Below are 26347 nucleotides of genomic sequence, written 5' to 3' on the forward strand. Positions count from 1 at the left end.
GAGGTCAGTAGAATAGGTCTATCAGTGTCTGCTAGCCATGGTGACAGAGGGGAACCTCCACGTTCAGAGGCACTAATCCTCTGAATCCCAGAGCCAGGAGGCAACATCAAGGGAAGGCTTCAGCCTCTCTGCCCTATTGTTGGCCCTTCAGAGGAACTGGTTGGCCACTTTGTGAGACAGGAGGCTGGACTAGATGGACCACTGGTCTGATCCAGCAGGGCTCTTCTGATGTTCTTCTCAGGGGAAGGCCTCACCCTCTATGTTCTGTTGTTGGCCCTCCAGAGGAACTGGTTGGCCGCTGTGTGAGACGGGATGCTGGACTAGATGGACCACTGGTCTGACCCAGCAGGGCTCTTCTTATGTTCTTCTCAGGGGAAGGCCTCGGCCTCTCTGCCCTGTTGTTGGCCCTCCAGAGGAACTGGTTGTCCACTGTATGAGACAGGATGCTGGACTAGATGGACCCCCGGTCTGATCCAGCAGGGCTCCTCTGATGTTCTTATTAGGGGAAGGCCTTGGCCTATTTGCCTGTTGTTGGCCCTCAAGGGGATCTGGTTGGCCACTATGTGAGACAGGCTGCTGGACTAGATGGCCCATTGGTCAGATCCAGCAGGGCTCTTCTTACATTCTTGTCAGGGGAAGGCCTCGGCCTCTGTGCCCTGTTGTTGGCCTTCCAGAGGAACTGGTTGTCTACTGTGTGAGACGGGATGTTGGACTGGATGGACCCCTGGTGTAATCCAGCAGGGCTCTTCTGATGCTCTTATGTTCTAACCAAGCCAGTGACTTGTGACCTTCGTTGCTAAATTCTTGTTTTGACTACCCACTTTTATCCCACCACTCCTCCAGGATGCTCAAGGCAGTGGACACTGACTGTCCCTGACCTCCTTCAGTCTCACAACGACCCTGTGAAGCAGAAGGCTGAAAGGAAGCGAGTGGCCCGAGGTCACCCAGGGAACTTCACAGCCGAGAGGAGATTCTGAAACTCAAACCTTTCCTAGCCTTAGTCCACACCGGGCCCTTAGCCAGGATTCTTTTGTTCGGGGGGGGCATTTAAATTTTTAAGGGGGCAGTTGATTTACAGTTAATTAAATTAATCGGAATGCCTGTCTCTAAAGGGGGAGGCTCCGAGCCTGTTCCTAGCCCTTCCTTTCAAGGGACAGAGCAGCGAGCACATCAGTTCCTGGGGGGGGGGGGACGGTTAAGGGGGCATTTGATCAGGCCCCCCGGAGGGCTTCTTATGAGGCCCGCAGTGGAACTGGCTGTCTTCTGCTTCTTCTTCCAGTTCTGCCGCTGCCGTGTCATCGTAGGTTTGCAGCTTACAGATACACACCTGAACAGCATACTGAAGATTGTGACGGCACAGGACATTTTGATGCAATTATTCAGAGCAAGAGGTGTCAGTTATCAGACAACAAAATATTGCAAGAGTGCTAATGTTTGAAGCATGTTTTTATTTTAAGTTAAAAAAACCACAACCCTTTGTGTTTGTGTCCTTTATAAAGTTTATATCTCCGCTACCTGGCATTACGTTTTATGACGCACGGGGCCCGGCCCGACGAGGTCTCATTTATGTCCGATCCGGCCCTCATAACAAATGAGTTTGACACCCCTGACTTACGTCATGGTCAAAAATAAGGTTTCTGGCATGGCTATTTGTGGGGCGAGGCTTTTAATTAAGGGGCAGGACCCCCAAATGCCCCACTGTAGCTACGAGCCTGATCCACACACCATGCTTAGGAGAGACAGAAGAGACACACTAACAACGGAAAGGGGCAGAGAGTACTCTGCCAGCCGCGACTTCTGGAGCATCCGCAGAAGAAAGCAACACAGCTACAGAGGCTTTGACTCTGGTGCTTCAGAAAGAGCAAAGCCTCTTGCTTCACCTTCGGGGACTGTAAAGGCCAGCTTTTCTCCAAGGCACACTCCCCAAGGGCCAGATGTCATCTCACAAATGATGGGAGCTCGTGTACTGTCGATAAAAGCGGCCTTCACAGAGCCGGAAAGCCGGGAGGGCACAGACAGTCTTCCACATTCCTGCGCTTGGGAGGGGCTGGCGGGCTGCGTGCGCTTTCAGAGCCAGGATCGACTGAGTACACATGAAGGGCAAAGTCACAGTCACAGTAACATCAGAGCATCTTGGGCGGGGTGGGGGGAACTGTCTCATCCAACTTGTAAGGTGGAAGATCAGCCAGGAATGTCATTTCTGGATACACACAGGAAACTGACTCTACGAAATGCATCACCTGTCCGTTAACCCGACGACATCATTTGAACCCTGGAAAGCCACGTTTCCGTGGCACTACGTTAGTGAGACCCCTGATCTGGATAGCCCAGGCTAGGTCGATCTCATCAGATTTCGGAAGCTAAGCAGGGTCAGCCTTGGTTAGACTTGGATGGGAGACTACCAGGGCTCCTTTTGTAAAAAAAAGTCCAGCAGGAACTCATTAGCATATTGGGCCACACCCCTGACAGCACAGCTCATTAGCACATTAGGCCGCACCCCCATGTTACCAGAAGTGTGGTCATCCAGCCACACCCACCTTTTGCTTCTTATTCTGTTCACCTTGTTTGTTGTCAAAACCCAGGGCTTTTTTTGTAGCAGGGACTCCTTTGCATGTTAGGCCACACACCCCTAATGTAGCCAATCCTAATGAGTTTCTGCTGTTGGGTGTGGCCTATTATGCTAATGAGTTCCTGCTGGGCATGGCCAACTCGGGGGCCAGCCGGAACTCCGTTCCTGTGCGTTCCTGCCCAAAAATAGCCCTGGAGTCTACCAAGAAATACCAGGCTCGCTACACAGAGGCAGGAAACGGCAAATCACCTCTGAATGTCTCTGGCCTTGAAAAGTCTATGGGCTTGCTGGAAGTCGGCTGCAGCTCGACAGGAAAACACACACACCCAACCTATATGAGACTCACCGGGAGATTTGCAACGGCATCTTCCTGGTGTTTTTCAAAGGCAAATAGTAGCCACCCAGAGGCCACATTCAGATCACGACCACGACGTTGGCAGAGAGATGGAGTTTAAAACAGAGGTGTCGAACTCATTGGTTACAAGGGCCGGATCTGACATAAATGTCACTTTGTTGGGCCGGGCCATGGGTGACATAAAATGTAACACCGGGTACCAGGGATATAAACTGTATAAAGGACAGCAGCTGGTAAGCTTCGAGTTGTTGTATCCTCACTGCAAGGCCCCCCGGGCTGGGAGGGAGGGTTCAAAGGAAAACCCATATGGGCGGACTGGAGACCTCGCAGTGCAGCACTGGGCAGACGCTCCCACGGTGCTTGGCTGCTGCGGACGAGGTTGTTCCACCATGCTGAAGCCACAATCGGAGTGGCTCCACCCACTCCCCCCCCCCGCAGTCTCCTGTTCCCTCCCTTGCACTAGCTGTTCGCGGGCGGTATAAGAGCCCTGGATGGGCTGGTTCTGGCCCCCGGGCCTTAAGTTTGACAGCTCTGGTTTAAACCCTTAATGTCCCTTTCTCAGTTCCGCAGGGCCTGCAAGACGGAGCTCTTCCGCCAGGCCTTTAAGTAGGCGCCGCCGCCGCCAATATTCCACCTCCGCCTCCTGTGCACTGTCGTATAACCATCATGATTGTTTGGTCCCTACGGGGGGAGTGAGGTGCCTGGGCACAGATTGGATGATAAGATTTCAGGGAGCTGCTATGGAGGTTAAGATCTACCCATCTTGGTTAAATCTGTATTGCAAATTTGTTACCGTATTTTATTGTAATTTATTGTTTTTAAATTATGTGTTTATTGTTGTAACCTTGGCACATGGTGCCCTTGTCAGCCGCCCTGAGCCTTCGGGGTAGGGCGGGATATAAATCCCAATATAAATAAATAAATAAAAATTCCTTTGCAGGTCAATACTGACCCCTTCCCTCAAATAGGAAAAAAAAGACATTCTATTTATCCATCTTTTTCACTATTTATGGGTAAAACAGCCTGGCTGAGGACGGTGGCTTTCAGTTTGGGGGTGAAAGGATTTAGACCCTTCTTCCTTTGCATCCCAGCCCAGTCTGAATCAAGATTGGCTGCTATTCACCCTCAAAAACATTGCCAGGATCCAACGTGCGGGGTCTACAAGCATCTCCTCAAGTTAGCTACAGGCGTGGCCACGCTCTGCCCTCTGAGATCTGGTGGTCTGGAGAAAGGCCGGGGCACCGATCTCCTAGATCTAGGTAGAGCTACAGAAGCCTCTTGCCAAGTGCCGCGTACTCACACCGAATTGGGAGGTGTCCTGGAGGCCATCTAGTCCAACCCCCATGCACAAATAAGGCAATCTAAAATTAAAGCATTCCAGACAGAGGCTTAAAGACCTCTGAGCGAGGGAGACCGCCCCCTCATGTTAACTGGCTTCACAGGTGAACTATTCTTGCCATCGGGAAACTTCTCCCAATGCCTGATCATGATCGGCTCTGACTTCAACCCATTAGTTGTAGTCTTGCCACATGGAGCAGCAGAGGAGGAGTTTCACAATGATTGTTGTTGTTTAGTCGCACAGTCGAGTCCGACTCTTCGCGACCCTATGGACCAGATCACGCCAGGCCTTCCTGTCTTCCGCCGTCCTCTGAAGTTTGCTTAGTTTCATGTTCGTTGCATCGATGACACTGTCTAACCCTCTCATCCTTTGCTGTCCCCGTCTTCTTTGACCTTCAATCTTTCCCAGCATCAGGGTCTTCTTCTCCAGTGAGTGCTCCCTTCTCATTGGGTGGCCAAAGTATTTGAGCTTCAGTTTCATTATCTGGCCTTCCAGGGAATAGTCAGGGTTGATTTCTTTTAGGATGGACTGATTTGATCTTCTTGCAGTCCAAGGGACTCTCAAGAGTCTTCTCCAGCACCATAGTTCAAAAGAATCTATTCTTCTGCGCTCGGCCTTCCTTATAGTCCAACTCTGAAGTTGACACTGGAGGGAGTGTCAAAGTTGGCTCAAGAGAGTGAAAGGTCACAGCCCCCAGAATCCTTTGTGGATGGCCCCTTCTCAGTATTTCAAAGCAGATGAATGTTGCCAGTTCCGAGTTGGGAAATACCTGGATCTTTTGGGGGTGGAGCCTGAGGGAGGGTGGGTTTTGGGGAGGAGAGGGACTTAGACGTGGCCATTTCCTCCAGGGGAACTGGTCCCTGTTCCCTGGAGATCAGTTGTCATTCCAGGAGACATCCAGCCACTGCCAGGAGGTCGGCAACCCTAAAGCAGAGACATACCAAATTCTGCGTGTAGGGTTGCCAGATCTGGCCTGGAAGACACCTGGAGACTTTGGGGGTGGATCCGGGAGAGGGCGTGGTTTGGGGAGGGGAGGGGCCTCAGCATGGTACATAAAGTCCACCCTTCAAAGCGGCCCTTTTCCTCCAGGGGAGCTGATCTCTCAGCTGGAGATCAGTTGTAAAAGTGGAAGATCCCCAGGCCCCACCTGGAGGCTGGCAACCCTATCTGTGTGTGATTCGATTCTAATGAGAAATGTGTGCAATCTGCAGGGCCGGCTCACTCACTAGGCGAACTAGGCGATCGCCTAGAGCGGGCCGGCCCTTAGGGGCGCCAAGCTGCACCCGGCCCTGTACTCTGGGAGTTTCTTGATTATTTTGTGTTTTTCATTCTTCCTAAAATTCATTTACTTTTGAAAATTGGTGGGTGCATGGGGGGGGTGGCACCAGAAGGGATCCTTGCCTAGGGTGCAAAATAAGCTGGGGGCAGCCCTGGCAGTCTGCAGAACCCTATCTGAATGCAAACTGTGACATGAGAATTATCCACCCCCAAGAGATTCAGACTCTTGAGAACTCCAGATGGGCAGCTGCATTATGCTGTAGCAACAGAATAAAATGAAAATCCAGAGGCCAGTCGAATTTATTCCTGTGTAAACTTCCATGTGTTAAAGCTCATTTCGTGCTTGACTCAAGACAACTTCCGTGGGTCTCTAAGGAGCCCCTAGACTCATCTTTTAGTCTCCAGAACTGTGGGACTTCTGGACCGGGACCGAAGCTTGTTTTCATTTTGCATGTTGAGAAAGCCCTGTTTCTCTTGGTGCAGCGCATCACCCTTCACGCAGATGTTATGACAGCAAGCACTTAAAAAGAACTGTGTGCTATGATTGAAAGGGAAATCATATGCCAGTTGTGATTCTGTCTCATGACACACAGTCAAAGCATTCAATTTGCAAGCTCCCGGCCCGCTTCCAAAATGCACTGCAGACAGACGGTTTAGAACGACAAGGGGAAAACCCCAAGTCTAAAGCACAGCCTTTCCAAATTAAAAAACAACGTAGTGACATCCAAAACAGAAGGGAACTGTTTGGTGTAGTAAAGACACAACAAAGGCTGCGGTCACACACACAAAATAATCCACTTTCAATCCACTTCCCAACTGGATTTTGCCAGTTGATGCTCAGTCGGCGATTCTGCATCTAGCATTTGTTCCATATTTTCTCAACTGGGAGGAAAAAATGCAGCTCAAAACCACATTCAGATACTTGGGCAATGCCCTACTGACTGCAAAGTGACCCCTGAATGGCCATAAAACAGCCATAAATCTATGCAGAAGGTACAATAGAATCCAACCCAAAAGTTACATGGAGTGTGGAAGCCACCATAAAACCCGATGATCAAAGGGAGCGGAAGCGGCATGCAATGCAGAGGGGAATTTCTGTTCCAAAGCGAGTTTGCTAAAACAACGGAGGGAGAAGCCAGTGCAGAATCAGCCAGTGTAAACTCCAGTTGGAAAGTGGATTAAAAGTGGATAATTTAGCATGTGTGACCACAGCCAGAGTTTCCTTCCCAGGATTTTTTAAAATAACAAAATGCTAAACATTCGCTCTTAAAAACATGCTGCCGGGAAAATTGAAGGAAGGGACGGAACAGAAGTACTAAACTTTATTATTGCGACTGCTGTAACGTCAACCCCACAAAAGATAGGCAAAGACTAAATTATTATCTGAGATGCTGAGCTGGCACAAAGACACCGTCTTGAGCATATTTGTATTCCATTTTCTATCAGCAACCACGACATCTTTTTTTAAAAAAAGCATAGAGGAAAGCAAAATCCATTGCTGTTATAAAAACTTTATAGCTGCACTCGGAGGCAAGTTTGATCAACTGAGAAGCCCAGAAAATAGTTCCCAGGAGACTGGAAGCTGAACCACTCCACCGGGTTTTTTAAAAAAGGTGAATTGACTCCCAGCCTTGGAGATAAATAAAGATGGGGTAGTCTGTCTGTAGCAGTAGAAAAGAGAAAGAGTCCAGGAGCACCTTAAAGACTAACAAAATAGGTGGCAGGGGAGGAGCTTTCGTGAGTCACTGCTGCTCACTTCTTCAGATATATAAAAAAGTGAGCAGAGACTCACGAAAGCTCATATCCTGCCACAAATTTTATTAGTCTTTTGGTACCATAGAGTTTTTTGGCCAAGTGCTAGAGCGTCCCCCCAGCCACGTGCCTGGTGCGATGATGTCCCCTCCGGGTGACGCCATCCACAGGGCACGTTACCGCAACCCTAGGACTTTGGGGGCGGGGTTCCCCCAATGCCCGGATCTGGGCTGGCGGATTGGGGGCCCTAAAAGCGGGCAACCCCCCCCCCCCGGGGAATGGCAAGCCTAAGGAAAATACCAGTAAAAGCACACTATGAATCGTTCTTATCTCTAAAAATTGCGGGATTATTTTATAATGGAGAAGATAGCAGACCAAGTTTCGTTGTCAGAGACTATTCATTATAACTCCAAATTTGTGGAACAGTGGTATCTGGTGTCAGAAGACGTGCAACGACAGATTAAAAGAAGTGCAGTCAAAGCAATATTATAGTATATTAGCACATTTTTGAACTGTCAATATTATCAGGTTAATTATTTCTGCAATGCTATTCTTTCCTTTGTTCAGAACATCTGGGAAGTGTTGTGGGCCCGTTCCCGATCCGGCCCTTCCCCTGACTGCCTCGCAGCAAAACTGAACCACCTACATAGGTGGTTCATCCGTTTGGTCCGCATCACCGCTGGTCGTGGGATCGCCGGCGCGTCTTGCCGCTGGCGCATCCCCGGCCCCCAGCCGAACTGCGCATGCATGAGCATGCGCAGTTTGGCAGCCTCCCCCTCCCGATCGTCCCTTCCTCCCCGGCATCTGATCGTGCCGGGGAGCAACGGCGTGCGGTGCACGGGATCCGTGGGATCCCGCCCGCGCGTCTCTATTTTGGTGCGGCTCTATTTAGCCGCACTTTGACGGGTGTTTTCCCTGCCGTGTGGCCTTTGTTCAGTTCTTGGTAACTGTAAATTCATAGGTTTACCTATAGAATGTACAATATATGTTTGTCGTATGCTTGCTAAGGTAAAATAAAAAAAATTAAGTTTAAAAAGATAAAAAAATGAAAGGCAAGAGGAAAACCCGTGAGAGAAAGGGGACGGAAAAATACGCAAATTCTCACCTCCTAATCTGGTGGCTTTTAAATGCATGGCTTCCTCCCCCATTTTCTAAACTTCTATCATGTTCTACAAAGAGACAGTTTTGCACGCAGGATGAGTGGACGGAATTTCAGATATCGTAACTGTTACCATTATTCCAAGACAGGCAAGCAATTTTGCTCTTAGTCTCTCAAGCTAAGGCATGGTATGCTGTATGATAGCCTGTATATCTCTGTGTATATATTCACCATTATATCTATATAAACCTTCTATGCACCTTCATCACCAGTTGGTCTCCAGCTTCTTATTTACTACACCCAATAGATGTAACTTCACAGGTGTCCCTCAAAATGGACCAGACAGCTGAAGCTGTTTCACTGGCCAGCAGATAACAATCCCCAACAAGACACAGGTATTGCTAGCGCTGGTATACAAAATTCCACCTTCAATTTGAAAACCAGATAATTTTCTTGAGAAAAATTCTGCAGGTGGGAAGGAAGCAGCACAGGCCCGTAGCTAGGGCTTTGGGGGTCTCCGCCCGCTTTCTTAAAGGCAGAGCCCCACAAGAATTCCTCCTGTACAATGTTTTCCCCCAATCATTTTAAAACATTTTTAAAGGCATGCACTCCTTTCAGCAGAGTGGGGTGCTGTAGTTGACAAATTACCACACTGAACAAGGGGGTTGGAGTGGGTGACCTCTAGGATCCCTTCTAACTCTGTGTCAAGAAATGGTCTCCCTTAAGAGAGAGAGGTTTTCTGTGCAAGTGTTAGCTCTCTTGACTATAGAAGTCATCACCCCCACCTGCCAGCTTGTTGTCAGAATTGTTGCTTAGGCTGGCAGAAGTAATTAACTTGAAGCAGCTGAGAACTGTCATCTAAAGCGGTTGACAACTTGCAATTTAGAGATCTATCCTGGTAACAGCTTTCTATTGGCTAAACAGCTTTTCTTCCTGCACTGAAAACTTCAGCCCCGCCAGAAAAAAAACTTTGCCCCACAAGCCACAAAATCCAGACTACAGGCCTTGAAGCAGCACAGTTCTGCCTGATTGGAGAAGATATGAGGAGCGGCTGCTTCGTCTCGGACGGAGTGACAGAAACAAAGGGGGCCATTTTCAAAGCTGATGGGGGTGAGTATTTCTCCTAGGCCCACTCAAAGGCTGAAGGTGGCAAAACTCTGGAGTGTTGCGGTATAGCCTAATTCAGGCACATGAATGATTGGAAGTACATTGTAAAAAGGCAATTCATCCTGTACTACCCCCCTTGCGGCCTATAATTTAATCCCCCCCAAGCTATTCTGTTTAGCATGGAAACTGGCATAATAGAATCTAAAAATCGGATCTCTCCGCCGAGGACGAGATAAATTCCTGAGTGAGCCGGACTTCGGACGCGGTGCCTTTGTAATTTATGTCCCGGCTTTCTTTCTTCGGAACACATACAAAGATCGGCGTGAATTATTTAAAGGAGGAGGCCTTCACATATATATTATGCAATATCTGAGGGGCCAAACAAGAAACCCTTCCAATTTATATCGCCATTCCCTTTACTGCTTTGCAAGAAAAAAGAGAGTGAGAAACCTGAAGAGACCAGAAACTAAAAAAAAAAAAACCAACCCACAGAAGCCATTTTTCAGTCTCCTCAACGGTTTCATAGCCTTTCTTGACTGGGTTGTTTTTTTCCCCCTTCAGCGGACAGATACTTAAACCATGCCTGGAGCCAGATTAAAGCTGGTGGACTCCTTGAAGCCAGTCTGCTTTGAAGGAGCCCGCAGTATGATTAGGCCTCTTTAATAGCTGTGTGACGGACAGAAACTCAACAGCCTTTTTCATCATCAGATAGAGAGAGCTGCCCCATTACATTCCCGCCCCTCACGAAAGGCAGAAAGCCTCTAGCAAGAAAGAAAGGGAGAGAACCCCTTTGGTATAGCCCATGGCACCTTCCTGCACCGCGGATTTTCAACCCAAATAATAAAGCCCGGCTCATTTCAACACCGGACTCATTTCAACATCGGCTCTCTTTTAATCACCTTCAAGATTCCAGAAATCAACTTGAAACTTGCTGGGGGGAAAGATAACGGCACTGAGCCTGGAGGGAAAGACATGCGTCGATGGGAGATAAAGACCAGGAATTCAGAAAAAAAGAGGTGAAAAAAGAAAAAGAAAAAGGCTAAAATCCATTTTTCTAAGCGGTTTTGCCTCCTTCCCGAAGCAAAAAGACTGGGCAATTAAAAAAATGAAAGTGTGGGTGTTTTTTTTAAAAAAAGGGAGCTAAACTTAGACTTCATCACAGAGCTGAAAAAGGCACAGAAGAATACATGCTTTAAAAAATGGATTAGGAGGAGGAGGAGGAGGAGATTGGATTTATACCCCGCCCTTCACTACCAAAGTTCCCTCTAAGCTGTGGAGTCTTGTGAGCAAAACTTCTACTTTGTGAGCTCCTGGCATTAAAACTGTGAGCAAGCAATTTGGCTACTGCATAAATTAGTTTGCTCTGGAGCCATCCTTTCTGAGCTAAGACAAAAATGTGTGAGCCAGAGGCTAAAAAACTGTGAGCTAGCTCACACTATCTCAGCTTAGAGGGAACAGTGTTCACTACCCAAGGGAGTCTCAGAGCGGCTTACAAACTCCTTTCCCTTCCCCTCCCCACAACAGACACCCTGTGAGGTAGACGGGGCTGAGAGAGCTCTTTCCACAACTGTCCTTGAGAGAACAGCTCTGATCAGAACTACGGCTTGCCCAAGGTCACATCAGCAGGTGCAAGTGGAGGAGTGGGGAATCAAACCCGGTTCTCCCAGATTAGAGTCCGCGCACTTAATCACGACACCAAACTGGCCAAGGACACATCCTGTCTCTGGTAGTTGCCAGCTAAATCCTCTGAACAGTCACTGACTCTAATTATGGAGGGCTAGTTGGGTTTGTCATGGCTAATGTCCTTCGAGAGACATGCAGCCCGTGAATCGGTCTGACCCTTCCCCAAAAATGGCCAAATATTTCAAAGGCAGTGGAAGCCAAAGGCACAGTATCCTTTACTTATCGCATCAAGCCCCTCCCCAAATGATCTACATGCAACCAGATCGCCATGACCCGCCCAAAACACTCGACCTCAGAACGTGACGGAGAAGCCCTAGAAAACAAGACCACTTCACATCTTTCTCAGGAAAGACATTTATTCTGGTGGGCTTTTCCTTAGGGCGGGCGCCACAACAGAGGACACACGGGCTTTGGCAGAGGAAGTCGGGGTGATCCTCAGAGGAGGAATTGTCAGCACTACCTGGGTTGAAGAGCGGAGCTGGCATGTGTATTAACCTTTAAAGCCCTCTGTGACCAGGGACCAACATACCTACGGGACCGTACGTGACTCGGAGAGCCTTACGCGTTGCAGAGCAACATCTCCTGGTAGTCCCCGGCCCAAAAGCCTTTTCTGCCCTGGCCCCGGCCTGGTGGGATATGCTCCCACTTGAAATCAGGGCCCCGCGGGCCTTATTACAATTCTGCAGGGCCTGTAAAATGGAGGTGTTTCACCAGGCCTTTGGCTGATGCAGCGGACATCTAACCATCTCGGCCTTCTAGGGCTGCCAAGTGGGGGCAGGGGGCGGGTAAACCCCCGCTTTGGAGGCCAGATTCCCGCCACCATGGAATCGGGCCCCGGGGGGAACGCCCCCCCCGAGGCGCACGTTGGGGGCGTGGCCCCAATCGTCGGAGGGAAAACTCTATGGTTTTCCCTCCGACGATCGGGGCCATGTCCCCGTGATCGATGTCGCACACATCAGAGGAGAGCTCCCGGAGCCCGGTGACGCTCCCCCGCCGGTAAGAAGATTTGACTTGGCAACCCTACGCCCTTCCGTACTTGCTACAGCGCCTGTTACAATTTGCCCCGCCCCATAGAGACCAACTAAGTGTCGTCGGAAAACGGCTTGCTATTTGTGCAGGAGGCACTAGGAACTGCCTCGAATAGTTGCCATCCCTCTGACCGGATTCAAATTTGGTTTTATATGTTATATTTTATATCTTACGTTATAACACTATCACGTTTACTTAATGGGAGGTTTAATGAAATGTTGTGACCCGCCCTGAGCCTGCTTGCGGGGGAGGGCAGGAGATACATATAAAATAAATAAATGTGGGAGCCGATGGATAGATGGAGAGCAGGGGTGCCAACCTCCAGGTGCGGCCTGGACATCTAGCATTCCAGCTGACCTCCGGACTACAGAGACCACTTCCCCTGGAGAAAATGGCTGCTTTGGAGGGTGGACTCTATGGGATTATATTCTGCTGAGGTCCCTCCCCTCCCCAAACCCCGCCCTCAGGCTCCACCCCCCACAAATCGAGGAATTCCCCCAACACAGAGCTGGCAACCCTGAGAGAGAGAGAGAGAGAGGGAGGGAGGATTCTTCAGTTATATGGGTCCACTATAACTTTAAAATTAAAAACTGGCACCTTGAATTGAGCTTGGAAAACCGGCACCTTGAATTGAGTTCACTCTCATTAGCTCAACCCAAACAGGAAACGGGGACCTGGATTTTGCAAAAGACCACGAGGGCAGCCCACACAAAGTGATGTTTAGCAATCCACTGTGAAATGACAGAGCCACGGACCCTTGTGGCCAAACTGACTAGATCAAGGAGAGAAGAGAACTAACAAACCAGGGTCCTTTCCGCACTAGACCTTAAATCCTGGTTCAACCCTCTCCACGAACTTACATTCTACACTACACTTGGGATACACTACACTCGAGGTATTATCTTGGGGTATTTCTTGTTTCCACATTACGTTGAGGTCCCCCCCGGTTTCGCCCTGCACTAGTCCCGGGATAAACAGATGCTGTTATAACCAGGGATAAATGCAAGGTATTGTGTTATTGAACTCAATAAAACCAGGGATGATGTATCAATGAAAAGAAATCACTTTTAGTGACATTGCTGATCTAGGGTTGCCAAATCTGTTTTACCTTGCAGCGGGGGGCTCCCGATTGGTGTCGCGCGCACGCGAAGTGCGCGTGCCTCATGCACGTCAGCCGGATGTGATGTGATGACGCCGGGCACGCTGCGGACGGGGCCACAGCCATTTGAGGGGAAAACATAGAGTTTCCCCCTCAAACATAGAGTTTCCCCCCTCAAACATAGAGTTTTCCACTCAAATGGCTGTGGCCCTGCCCCCAGCGTGCCCGGCGTCATCACGTCACATCCGGCTGACGTGCACGCCGGGGTGGGTTCCCCCCGGGGCCCAATTCCGTGGTGGCGGAAATCGGCCCTCCAAAGCGGGGGATTATCCGCCCCCCGGGGGGACTTGGCAGCCCTATGCTGATCTGTGTCAAACAGTAACGGCGGATCCAAAAGCCACCTTAAGATTTTTTTGTTGCCTTTTTAACAGGTTGGTAAACGATACTCTGACTCCATACAGGGTGAGAAAATCACTCCTCTCTACCAAACCAGCCTCACCCATACGCACATCTTCTGTTGTTCTGTATATCTTCAAATACAAAAGCGGCAGCTTAACTTGGAGAAATATGGAGCCGGGTGCCTTTAGCATACTGATGACACCCAACCCCAAAGCTCTGGTTGATCTTATTCGGTGGCCTGATTTAAATTTTAAAGAGCATCGATGAGACCTCTGAACCGGCAAGACTCCATGGGTTGGGTCCAAGACAGATGACTCAGCATTTCCTAGGGATCTGACAACATCGTCAACAAACTACTCTGAGAATAAATATTTTTTGATCTAGCCCAGCCATGAAATCCAGCAATTTCCTTCTAGCGCTTTCCCTCTAAATAATGAATAAAACTTAAGATGAGCCTTACACTTCTGTGTGCGATTGCTGTGTAGAGGTCTTGGAACATGTATCCTTTGGACACTTTTCCTGTAACGCAAATGCCGACTTTCAACATGATCCGAGCAAATCGATTCACTTGCCTGCTAATGGCACTCATAACAGAGAGCCCGCAACAGGTCAGAACCCACCATGCTGATCGATCGAATAAATAAATAAAAGAACAAACGGCAAATCAAATACGTCGCTGCCAAGCAACCTGAAGTGGCTGTCGCGGTCAAAATTCAAAAGCAGCAGTCAAAATCCTGGTCACCTGATGACCCGCTGGTTCAGGTGGATGGGCAGTTTGTCAATATCGCAACAGTTTTGTTTATTTATTTATTAGATTTTTTTTTAGTCGCCGCCCACCCAAAGGGTCTTGCGGCACCATACAACATTAAAACCATACAAATAAGGTAGAAACAACATAAAAGATAACAAATATAGGCCCCGGTCACATGGAGCATTAGCCACGCTAGAGGGACGGAAGATAGGCGGATTTTCCGGGCGTGATCTCACCGCAACATCTGGGAAGCGTAGAGCTCCCGTGGCTCACCCGAGCCTTCCCGCCGAAGACACGCGGTAAAAAAACTAGTACCTCGGAGGTACTAGTTTCCGGAAATCGCGGGGCAAGGGCGGGCGTCTGATTGCGTTTCCGGTGGCATCCGGCGCCCGCCCATGCCCCATTGCGAAAAGGGTTTTTTTTCTTCTCGAAGTCTGCAGGGATGCGCACAGGCACCCAACGGGGCATGCACATACTTCAGGTTAAAAACAAAATCACAATCTCGTTTGCCGTGCCGCGCCGGTTCTTTGGTGCGTCGTGTGATCGGCAGCTCCCCCCTAACCACGGGACCGCGAGGGGACGCCTGATCGCACAGTCGCACGTTATTTAGCTGCGGGGCAAACAGCCACGCCTCCCCCCCGCGATATCCGGCCCATGTGACCGGGGCCATTGAATATTAACATTAAAATGTTAAGCTGTTAAAATATGCGGATAGCGCCATACCACTAACAAAAACAAACCAGTCATGTGACTTGCCCCTCCAAAGGCCAGCCTAAACAATTCAGCTTTGCATGCCTTGTGGAAACTAAACAAGTCTGGCAGGGCGCGGGTGTCATCTGAGAGTGCATTCCACAGGGCAGGGGCCACAACTAAGAAGGCCCTTCCCTTGGTGGCAGCTAACCAAGCCACCCCTAGAGGATGACCGAAGGGAATGCAGGGGTTGTAACAGGAGAGGCGGTCCCGTAGGTATGAGGGTTCAGGTGCATCCCTTTGTTCAATTCAGCTCAGGTGCATCCCTTTGTACAACTGTGTTCTACTTCTTTGTAGCAGCTATCAGCCCCCCACCTTCCACACTGCTTCCAATGGTTAAAAGGCACAATGTTAAGGGGGGGTGGTTTGAGATTTTGGAGCTGTATGCATGTGCCTTCTGAGAGCATCGCTCAGTGTCTGCCCCTGAACTTGGTTGACTAATCTTTCCCTCGATATTTATTAATTAATTTATTTCACTGGACTTTTAGCCTGCCCTCCCCTACACTGCAAGTCTCAGGGCGGGTAACAACAAGTTAAAACGATACTCCAATTAATTATTTTTACAAATACAGTAATAATCAAAGATAAAACCAGATGACGACTTAGGCACTAATAGCAATTTTTATCCGAGTGAGGTTGTGCTACCTGTGTGTTTGTGAAGCTGGTGCAGATCTATACTTGATCTACGCTACACAACAGATGTCGCTGGCTGTTCAAACGCAAGCCTACTTGAACCCCTCCCTCCTTTTAAGAACTCACCAGAACTCATAGGAAAATCTAATGCTGACACTGCAAGACCTTAGAATCAAGCTTTACGTGTCTCGTCCCATCAATGTGTCTCATCCCATCACTAAATCTTCAGCTTACCTGGCCCTCTACTATCCATTTGGAGATGGAAGTCTTCCCATCATACCCGGGCCGGAACTGAAGCGTGGCGGAGCGAGGGCTGATGTTGGAGATGACTAAATTGGATGGCACACCGGGGAGCTCTGCGCCAAAGGGAAAAGGACAAACACAGAGAGAAAGAACACAGAGTCAGAGTGCAACAGCTCCGTATTTCAGTGACGTCTGCAACTCCCATCGTTTTTTCACTGACGGATCTGAACAATTGAAATATCCTTTTGTAATGGCTACCACTACAGGTATGAGATCTTAGGAGAGTCTAGGTATGCTTCAAAACTGGCAGATGCCAGCTGCTGAGTAGAAACTTGGGCTACGAAACAGGAAGAGTCCAGCGGCACCATAAAGACTAACCAAATTTTTGGCAGGGGATGAGCTTTTGTGAGTCATGCTGCTCACTTCGTCAGAGCCGTAAGTGGGCATTGGCTCACGAGAGCTCCTCCCCTGCCACAAACTTAGTTAGTCTTTAAGGTGCTACTGGACCTTCTACTGCTACAGACAGACTAACATGGCTACCAGGGCTCTTTTTGTAGAAAAAGCCCAGCAGGAACTCATTAGCATAATAGACCACACCCAACAGCAGAAACTCATAAGCATATTAGGCCACACCCCTGACAACACAGCTCATTAGCATATTAGGCCGCACCCCCATGCCACCAGAAGTGTGCTCATCCAGCCACACCCACCTTTCGCTTCTTATTCTGTTGACCTTGTTTGTTGTCAAAACCCAGGGCTTTTTTTGGAGCAGGAACCCCTTTGCAGGTTAGGCCACACACCCCTACTGTAGCCAATCCTAATGAGTTCCTGCTATTGGGTGTGGCCTATTATGCTAATGAGTTCCTGCTGGGCGTGGCCAACTCTGGAGCCAGCCGGAACTCCGTTCCTGTGCGTTCCTGCCCAAAAATAGCCCTGTGGCTACCCATCTTGATCTACATAAAAGCATAATTTGAATGACAGAAACCTAACGTATAATGACATGCCCTTGCCCTCTGTCTGTGAGGATCAGGCCCAGGGCGGGAGCTGACCAGTGTTGCCTCTGGGGCCTGTGCCACTGCTACTCAGGTCCAAGGCAAACACCTGTGCTGGCCCAGGCCCTGGAGGTGACACTTTACCTTGCTTGGGGTAACAAATATCTTGAACTGGCCCTGGTCGTCATTACGGCTCTGAGTTCTTCTCCTGATGGAACACAGGAGAGAGACAGAGGGAGGAGAAAAGTGATGTTGCCCCAGGCCAGACTCCACATTCCTCTTCCTCTAGCTTGCTAGAGTCGAGGTTCTCACCCCCATCTCTTGAGAAACCCATACAAACACAGACCTAAGTACAATGTCGTCACACACAGGGGGCATGGTGCAGTTAATCATGTCACTATGAACCGTAAAAATGTCCTATCATCACGAGTTGTCACGGCCTCCCTCGTACACACATTCAAGCCATAGTAAGTACGAGCGAAACACCTCTGTAAATAACCTGTCTTGCTTCGGTTTGCCTAATTCCCTCCCAGATTTGGAGCTTTCGTGATTCTAAGCGGGACCCTCGGCATTACAAACAAAATTTCATTACGAGCGTCACCCGAATTTCTCAGACTGTCGGAAGCTCCGCAGGTGTACCCACCTGGGGGGACGCCTGACGAGATGGTGGATGAAGTGACCGCACCGGTCCCTTTCGCAGTCATCGCTGCCACCTCGATCGTGTAGGTGGTGAGAGATGACAGGCCTGTAATTTTGTCCTCGAGGGTTGTGTTAGCGAGAGTGCGAGTGAGACGAGATTCATTCCTGCCGTAGACCTCCCAGGAGATTTGGTAGCCTGGAAAATACTTATATATATATATATGTATATATATGACAAAGAAATCAAGCAGCTGTTATTAGTTGAGCTTCCTAGGGATGCTCTCTGTGCAGTCTCCAGCATCTGTCAAAAGGAAGGTAACTCAAACGTGGGCAAGGAACCTCCAGAGTCATTAACTACCCTTCAAGGAGAAACGCACTTCCCGCCGAGGATGTATCTGCTCGTTAATCGGATGCCGACCGCTGCAGAGCATCTTGTCCCCCAGGGAATCTGGCTCTCCAGTCTGCCAACGGGGTCTACTGCATCTTCAACGCTAGTCACAGCTCTGTGACTTGTGGCATGGAGCTTGCCTCCTCAAAAGCCTTTTCTTTCTTTCTTTTCTCCAATAAGTGTTTTTTATTTTGAACAATATATACAACCGTACATTCATAACATATATTGACGCTATGAAATAATCAACTTTTTCAACCCTTAAGAGCCCTTTTAAAAATATAACAGATCTTTGTAATAAGAGTTGTTTGGAATCACTTCTTCTTCTGCTAGATAGTTCACCACTGGGAACCAAGTTGCTTGAAAACTTTTTTGGTGAGAGACAATTTTACCATATATAAAGTGCTCCCAAAGTTTGTTTTGCCAACATTGGAGAGTAGGTTGATTTTTGTTCTTCCAATACTGGGCTATAGTTATGCGTGCAATAGCTAATAATGTTGCTATTAATGTTCTAGTGACTTTTCTTTCACAGGTATCTGGGATGACATCCAACAAGACCGTTTCAGGTAGAAAAGGTAAGTTGATTCCCGTGATTTTGTGAATTTGTTGTACAATTTGTGTCCAGAACTGTTGTGATGAGGGACAGGACCACCAACAGTGTATAAAATCTCCAGTCTTCCCACATTTTTCCAGCAGAGTTTGTTTATTTTTGGATCAATTTTATTTAGCCGTGAAGCCTTTTCTGACATCAAGGAAATCCTCTCCAATACGGTAGTCCTCCTGCTTCCTCCACTGGTGAATATTCACGAGTCAAGTCAAGTATAAGTTTATTGTCTTAGCCATAGGCCATACATCAGACTATAAAATGGTAATGGAAACAATTAAAAAAAAAATCAGTATACTCCTATACTCCTGCTTTGCATTAAATACTAAACTCATTCTCATTTTCCTTGTTGCTAAGGCAAATAACGCCATTCTGCTAGAGACATAGCGGTCAAGGTCCGAGAGTAAAAATTTGACGAGATCCAGATCGGCGAGTCCATTACGCTGCGGAATAATAGGGATGATGTACTTTAGCCTAACGGCTTCATGCCATGGGCATATCAGAAAATCATGTACGATATCTTCAACTCCCCCCATATCACAAAGACAAAGTCTAAGGGGGGCAGGGATACCAAAGAAACATCCAGTCCTGATCACTGAGGGCATGGATTGAAATCTTAAAGCTGTAGAAGCCAATCTTAATTCCAGGCTGGTTAACTTCTCTAAATATAGGGACCTACAGTGATCCCTTTAAAAAAACTTGAATAATGGTTCCGTAAGACAATGTGCCATCACATCCTGATCCATAAGTCCATCCTTTTTGAACACCCATTCCTTCAGTTCCCATAAAAAGGTAAAGGTAAAGGTTCCCTTGCTCGAAAGCCAGTCGAATCCGACTCTAGGTTTGCGGTGCTCATCTCCGTTTCAAAGCCGAAGAGCCAGTGCTGTCCGAAGACATTTCTGTGGTCATGTGGCCGGCATGACTAAACACCAAGGCGCACGGCGCGCCATCACATCCTGATCCATAAGCCCATCCTTTTTGAACACCCATTCCTTCAGTTCCCGCGCTTGGGTTTTATTCCTTCGTAGATCATCAGGAATTGAACATTTCAAGTGAATCGAGGCCAAACGGTCACCTAATCTCTTGGAGGCTTTCAGGTGCAAACTAAAACTTAACCCCCCAGGGAATCCTGGGGTCGTTCTAAACATTTTCTCCAATAGGACAGAATTCTGACATTGACTCTGAATATTCACACACCACGCAGCATTCGCATGCCCCACCAGCCCTTGGTTTCCAGGTCCAAATGCCTTTAGGTTCAAGTTCACTAGCCAAAGCTCACTCCACATCAGGTGCAGACAGATTTCCTCTCTGAGGTCATGGCCTGGCTGTATCAACCTTTCTACAGGAGTGTCACATCATGTGGGTCAATCAAGATTGTTAGTTCATGACACCAACAGTGAAACAGCTGGGCCTGCTGGGCCTCCCAGCAACCTCCCTATCGATGAAGTTCCCACTGTAGTTCCCGCCCTCCAACAACAAAGCAGCCGAGCCCACCACAACTCCTGGCTAACCCCCTGCACTATCAGCAACGCTGCCGGTCCACCAAAAGGGGTAAGTGCATTTGTCTGTCCATGCACAAACAATGCTTTTGTTTTTAGGAGGGGGGGTTAATGGGGTCGTTTCGTAGAAAAAGAGCTAGGGGAACTCATTAGCATACCTCATTAGCATATGCCACGCCCCCTGACATCACCGGAAGTGTGTCATAAGGCCACACCCCCTGACATCACTGGAAGTGTGTCATGAGGTCACACACACCACCCCCAACGGTCCCGGCCGCCGGCCTTGCAGCTTCACTGCCGAGCCCCATGAGGGGCCCGGCGGTGGACCTGCAAGGCCGGCGGGAGTGCAAGGAAGCCCCGCGAAGGCCCTCCCTGGCCCCAGGCAGGCAGGGGTGGGGAGAGGCAGGGAGGAAGCAACTTACCCTCCCTCTTCTCCTGCCTACTCCTGGCTGAATGAGGGCCGGAAGCAGGGCGTTTCTGTAAACTCAGTGGTTCCCACAAGTGTGGAGAAAAATCTCCTTTGTCCCAGTGTGGGCCCGATCTGCAGATTTAGGTATCCACAGATCTGCCCACAATTGAGAAATATAGATAAGCAGTGAAATGAAACTGGATTTCAAAATTTAAGAATAATGCAACCCCCCCCCCCCCCAGGGTTGCCAGTTCCAGGTTGGAAAATACCTGGAGATTTGGGGGGTGGAGCCTGAAGAGGACACAGTTTGGGAGGGGAGGGCCTTAAATGGGGTAGAATACCATAGAGTCCACCTTCCTAGTTTGGCGTAGTGGTTAAGTGCGCGGACTCTAATCTGGGAGAACCGGGTTTGATTCCCCACTCCTCCACTTGCACCTGCTGGATGACCCTGGGCAAGCCATAGTTCTGATAAGAGCTGTCCTTGAAAAAGAGCCGTTTCTGTCAAGAGCTCTTTCAGCCCCACCTACCTCACAGGCAATGCTCCCTCTAAGCTGTGGAGTCTTGTGAGCAAAAATTCTACTTTGTGAGCTACTGGCATTAAAGTTGCGAGTGAGCGATTCGGCTGCGGCATAAATTAGTTTGCTCTGGAGTCATCCTTCCTGAGCAGACACAAAAACCCGTGAGCCGGAGGCTAAAAAACTGTGAGCTGGCTCGCACTAACTCAGGTTAGAGGGAACACTGCTCACAGGGTGTCTGTTGTGGGGAGGGGGAGGGAGTTTGTAAGCCGCTCTGAGACTCCTTCGGGTCGTGAAGGGCGGGGTAGAAATCCAATCTCTTCTTCTTCTTCTTCTCTTCTTCCAAAGCAGCCATTTCCTCCAGGCAAAATGATATCTATCGACTGGAGATCAGTTGAAATTATGGGAACATCTCCAGCCATTACCTACAGCTTGGTTACCCTAACCTCCCCAATAAACCCCCAAGCCAAAATGGCTTAATATGTACAGTTAACCCTACCATAGGTCCCGCAGATACTAATGGGCCGCTTTATTCACTCTACAGTAATGCCCTCCAGAGCAGAGTTGTGGGAGACTTCCTGATTGTCTCCGGTCGGCTGTTCCACCTGGTTGGGAGCTGCAGCAGAGAAGGCCTGGGTACCTGCAGCTGTCAGCCGTCCCCATTGGCAAAGCGGAATTCTTCGGAAGGCTCTTTTCTGATTTCAGCTCAGCCTTCTCATGTCCATGCATGTCTCCACCCTCTTCTCTTTCACTTTATTCCACTGCAACCAGGCCATCCAATTGCGCCATCAGCTGACCGTGTGTGCACCTGGAAGCCATGGCGACCTCTGGTGACTGACCCATCCCAGGGGGCCTGGAGGCTATTCAGAGAGGCGGCTGAATGAAGCCTGCCCCCTGCCTTCAGCCTCTGGTATTCCAAGGAGGTCTCCCATCCAAGCACTTGCCAAGAGTCGACCCTGCTTAGCTTCCGAGATCTGACGAGATCGGGCTTGCCTGGGCTATCCAGGTCAGGGCGTTGGCACTGGCTTTTTAACAGGACCAATGATTTGAGTCGAGCAAAGCCAGCAACATATCCCCTGCCCGTCTATCCACTCCCGAGCGAGCTGAAATAGATGCAAATAGAAATTCAACCCAGCTCCACGCTACACTAATGTAATGTATTTTCTGCACCTCCATATGAATGTAGAGAACGTCATACGCTCTGCAACGGATCTCCTCTTAATCCTCTGTTAACATTACAGTGATTCTGTCTTCTTGTTGCTTGGGGGGGCAACAGTGGGAGGGCTCCTAGTGTCCTGGCCCCACTGCTGGACCTCCTGATGGACCCTGGTATTTTTGGCCACTGTGTGACGCAAGAGTGTTGGACTGGATGGGCCATTGGCCTGATCCAACATTGGCTTCTCTTATGTTCTTATGTTATTCTGTTCTGCATGCTTGTTCTGACAGTTAAAATTTGGGTGCAGGCTAGGCATACACGTGAGCTGACGCATTCAACTTCTGAACATTAGCACCTCTCTCTTTTCTTAGCTCCCGCTTTGTCATTCATTCTTTATACACCCTGCTCTCTTAAGAAGCTTGTCTCATTTTTTTCCCCCAGCAGCTGCATCCCACCAACCACTAGACACTTCTGGTCTTGACTGTCAAACACGGCATGCACAGCTAAAATGAATGAAAATAAGCTAACTCAAAAGTTACGATGCTCTTCACAACTCTGAAACCCAAGAGGTCATCATGCATCACTTATGGTCAGAAGTCACCAGGTCAGCCTGCATCTATCCATCATAAGGAACGATACTACAAACCACTTGAGTGTAACCCACACGTCTATGGTAGGGGGGTACCAGCGGGGGGAAAGGCCGCCCTCTACAGGGCACTTAAAGGTAAAGGTCCCCTTGCTCGAAAGCCAGTCGAATCCGACTCTAGGGTTGCGGTGCTCATCTCCGTTTCAAAGCCGAAGAGCCAGCACTGTCCGAAGACGTTTCCGTGGTCATGTGGCCGGCATGACTAAACACCAAGGCGCACGGAACGCTGTTCCCTTTCCACTGAAGTGGTCCCTATTTATCTACTTGCAGTTTCTTGCTTTCGAACTGCTAGGTTGGCAGGAGCTGGAACCAGAGACGGGAACTCACTCCGTCATGCGGCACACTCGGGTCTCAAACTGCTGAACTACCGGCCTTCCACAGCCTGCAGCTCAGCGTCTTAACCACTTGAGCCACCGCAGCTCTTACTTAGTTGAAAAAGCAACAGACGGAAATTGCAAAGCATCTCCAAATGATGACTTCAGGGCATGAAGTCGTGGAATCCCAGAGTTGGGCCACACAGGCCCTCTAGTCCAACCGCCTGCTCACTGCAGGATCAAACGAGAGCATCCCTGACAAGTGTTTGTCCAGCCGCGGCTTAAGTCTGGGAACTGATCCAAGCCAAGACACTAGGGCAAGGGGCTGGGAGTACAGTTGCCAACTTTGGGTTGAGAAAAAAAACTCAGACGTTGGGGGTGAAGCCAGGAATGGGATTTTAGCGGCATATAATGCAATAGAGTCCACCCTCCCAAGCAAGAAACTTTCTCCAGAGGAACTGAAGAGAGAGAGAGAAAAAGAGTTGGTTTTTACACCCTACTTTTCTCTACCCTAAGGAGTCTCAAAGCGGCTGACGATCTCCTCCCCTTGTGAGGTAGGAGGGGCTGAGAGAGTTCTGAGAGAACTGTGACTGACCCAAGGTCACCCAGCTGGCTTCATGTGGAGGAGTGGGGAATGAAACCCGGTTCTCCAGACCCGAGTCCGCCGCTCTTAACCACTACACCACTCTGATTCTGGATATCACTCGTAATACTGGGAGATCTTTAGGTCCCACCGGGAGCCCAGTAACCCTATCGCCGCAGAGACCCCACGGCCAGGCCTTGCTGGCAAACCATTCAGCTGTCCAGGGAGGAAAAAGAGGATCTGTGTTCCTATACAAGAGATTCCTCTACTAAGTAAATGCAACTATGGGGGGGGGGGAGAGAAACACATCTGAACAAGATGCTAATCAGTTCAGAAGAAGACGCCGCAAATTCCAAGAGTAGAAGGGTGAGGAACAGATCTCTTGCCCACGCTTTTAAGCCAGGCGGAATGTTCTGTTATCTTTTTCAAACTTAGTGCAGCGCGTCTATTGTCCTAATCGGCCCAACACCTGAGCCTCCACTCCACTTCTCCTATCATAGAACTGCCTACTTCAATTCTCCATTCCCCGGCTGCTTTATTTCTCTCTGCCTTCCACAGACTTCCCAGGATTTCAATAACCTGAAAATGTGTTTTCTTTGTGTGGGGGGGTCCCATTTTGCTTCTGATTTTGCTTGTTCTCTCCCCTGCCTGCTCCGAACCCCCGGTGGAAACTTTATTCTCTCTGGAGCCCTTGAACCTTTCTCCTGACAGCCTGCAGAGAGAGACAGTTGCGGCGGCGGCGGCGGGGGGGGGGAGACAGCGTTTTCTTGATTACCGCTGATTAGGATCAGGGCAAGAAAGTACAGGATGTTCTGGCAGCGACTTGAGTCGGAGATGATTCAACACCGACGAGCCCCTTCTGCTAACCTGGCGGAGATGATTCAATACCGACGAGCCCCTTCTGCTAACCTGGCTGGGGGCGACCCTGCTGTTTGCGGGAACGAGGAACGAAGACGGTCTTCTCTGAATCACAGCATCGCCGCCGGGAAATGTGACAGACCCGTGCTGGCCCCAGACTCGGAGACCCCAAATAGAAAAGGGAGTAACCGGACAATCTTGAGTGACAGAAATGCCATCCAGGAGAGTTTAAGATTGTGTGTGCTTCCCAGAAACAGTTGGCACGTTGTTGTTGTTGTTTTTAAGTGTCTTTTCTATTTTATGTTCTAGTTGGACCTCTATTTCCCCGAGTCTTTTACTGACATGCTCCCCTGATGGTCACAGGGACACAGGGACACACCAAGCTTCATTCTTACCGGCTCACTTTGGATTCTATCCGAAATCCTCAGGGCAATAAATCTGAGCTGGACTAAGCCCGGGAGTTCATTAGCCGCTCTTTGTCTGCGTCTCCCCACCCCTCCAGTCACACTCTAAAGCCACGGCTTTGAGCATAAGTCCCTTTTTCAATAAGTAACCACTCCCACCTTGAATACTTCAATCATTCGCCATTCTCTCAAGCTCCACGGGATCCAGGCAAATTTGCCCGGTGTTCTTGAGCAGACGGACTCCCCTCCGATGCGCATGCAGCTAAACTAGCACACCTGGACGGTGAACATCAGGTAAAAAAGCGACGGGTTGGATGAAGGTGAATAAACATTATTCTCAGTAGTAAAGGTGGGTAACCGTGTGGGTCTGGAGCAGTGGAACGAAGTTTGAGTCCAGTGGCCCCTTTAAAGATCAACAAAGTTTTATTCGACGTATAAGCTTTCGTATGCACACATACTATTAGCCAGAAGGTATAGATGTCTGGCCCAGTGATGCTCTGTCTTCTTGGTGCTTGGGGGGAGCAACAGGGGGAGGGCTTCTGGAGTTCTCTCTCCACTGGGAACCTCCTGAGGGCCCCTGGGTTTTGGCCACTGTGTGACACAGAGTGTTGGACTGGATGGGCCCTTGGCCTGATCCAACATGGCTTCTCTTCTGTTCTTATGTCTGGCCCAGTGATGCTCTGTCTTCTTGGTGCTTGGGGGGGCACAGTGGGAGGGCTTCTGGAGTTCTGGCCTTGCTGGTGGACTTCCTGATGGCACCTGGGTTTTGGCTGGTGGACTTCCTGATGGCACCTGGATTTTGGCCACTGTGTGACACAGAGCGTTGGACTGGATGGGCCACTGGCCTGATCCAACATGGCTTCTCTTATGTTCTTGTCTGATGCTCTGTCTTCTTGGTGCTTGGGGGGCAACAATGGGAGGGCTTCTGGAGTTCTGGCCCTGCTGGTGGACCTTCTGACGGCACCTGGGTTTTGGCCACTGTGTGACACAGCGTGTTGGACTGGATGGGCTACTGGCCTGATCCAACATGGCTTCTCTTATGTTCTTGTCTGATGCTCTGTCTTCTTGGTGTTTGGGGGGCAACAGTGGTAGGGCTTCTGGAGTTCTGGCCCTGCTGGTGGACCTCCTGACGGCACCTGGGTTTTGGGCCACTGTGTGACACAGAGTGTTGGACTGGATGGGCCATTGGCCTGCCCGGACATGGCTTCTCTGATGTTCCATCGAAGCAGATACAAATAATACATCAAACTGACC

At 49.4% G+C, this 26347-nt stretch overlaps 1 protein-coding gene across 1 annotated transcript in view; it reads right to left on the reverse strand.

Annotated features, from left to right (window-relative positions):
* SDK1 (sidekick cell adhesion molecule 1) overlaps positions 1-26347 on the reverse strand; it is a 502369-nt gene that overhangs the window by 225618 nt on the left and 250404 nt on the right. The window contains exons 19-20 of the mRNA XM_015427208.1: positions 17722-17913; positions 16078-16199 (exon numbers count right to left, since the gene is read on the reverse strand). Of these exons, the coding sequence (XP_015282694.1) occupies positions 16078-16199; positions 17722-17913 (314 nt within the window). The remainder of the gene's footprint in view (positions 1-16077; positions 16200-17721; positions 17914-26347) is intronic.

This window comes from Gekko japonicus, unplaced genomic scaffold (assembly GCF_001447785.1).
Source record: "Gekko japonicus isolate JY-2015 unplaced genomic scaffold, Gekko_japonicus_V1.1 scaffold1021, whole genome shotgun sequence".
Taxonomy (NCBI): domain Eukaryota; kingdom Metazoa; phylum Chordata; class Lepidosauria; order Squamata; family Gekkonidae; genus Gekko; species Gekko japonicus.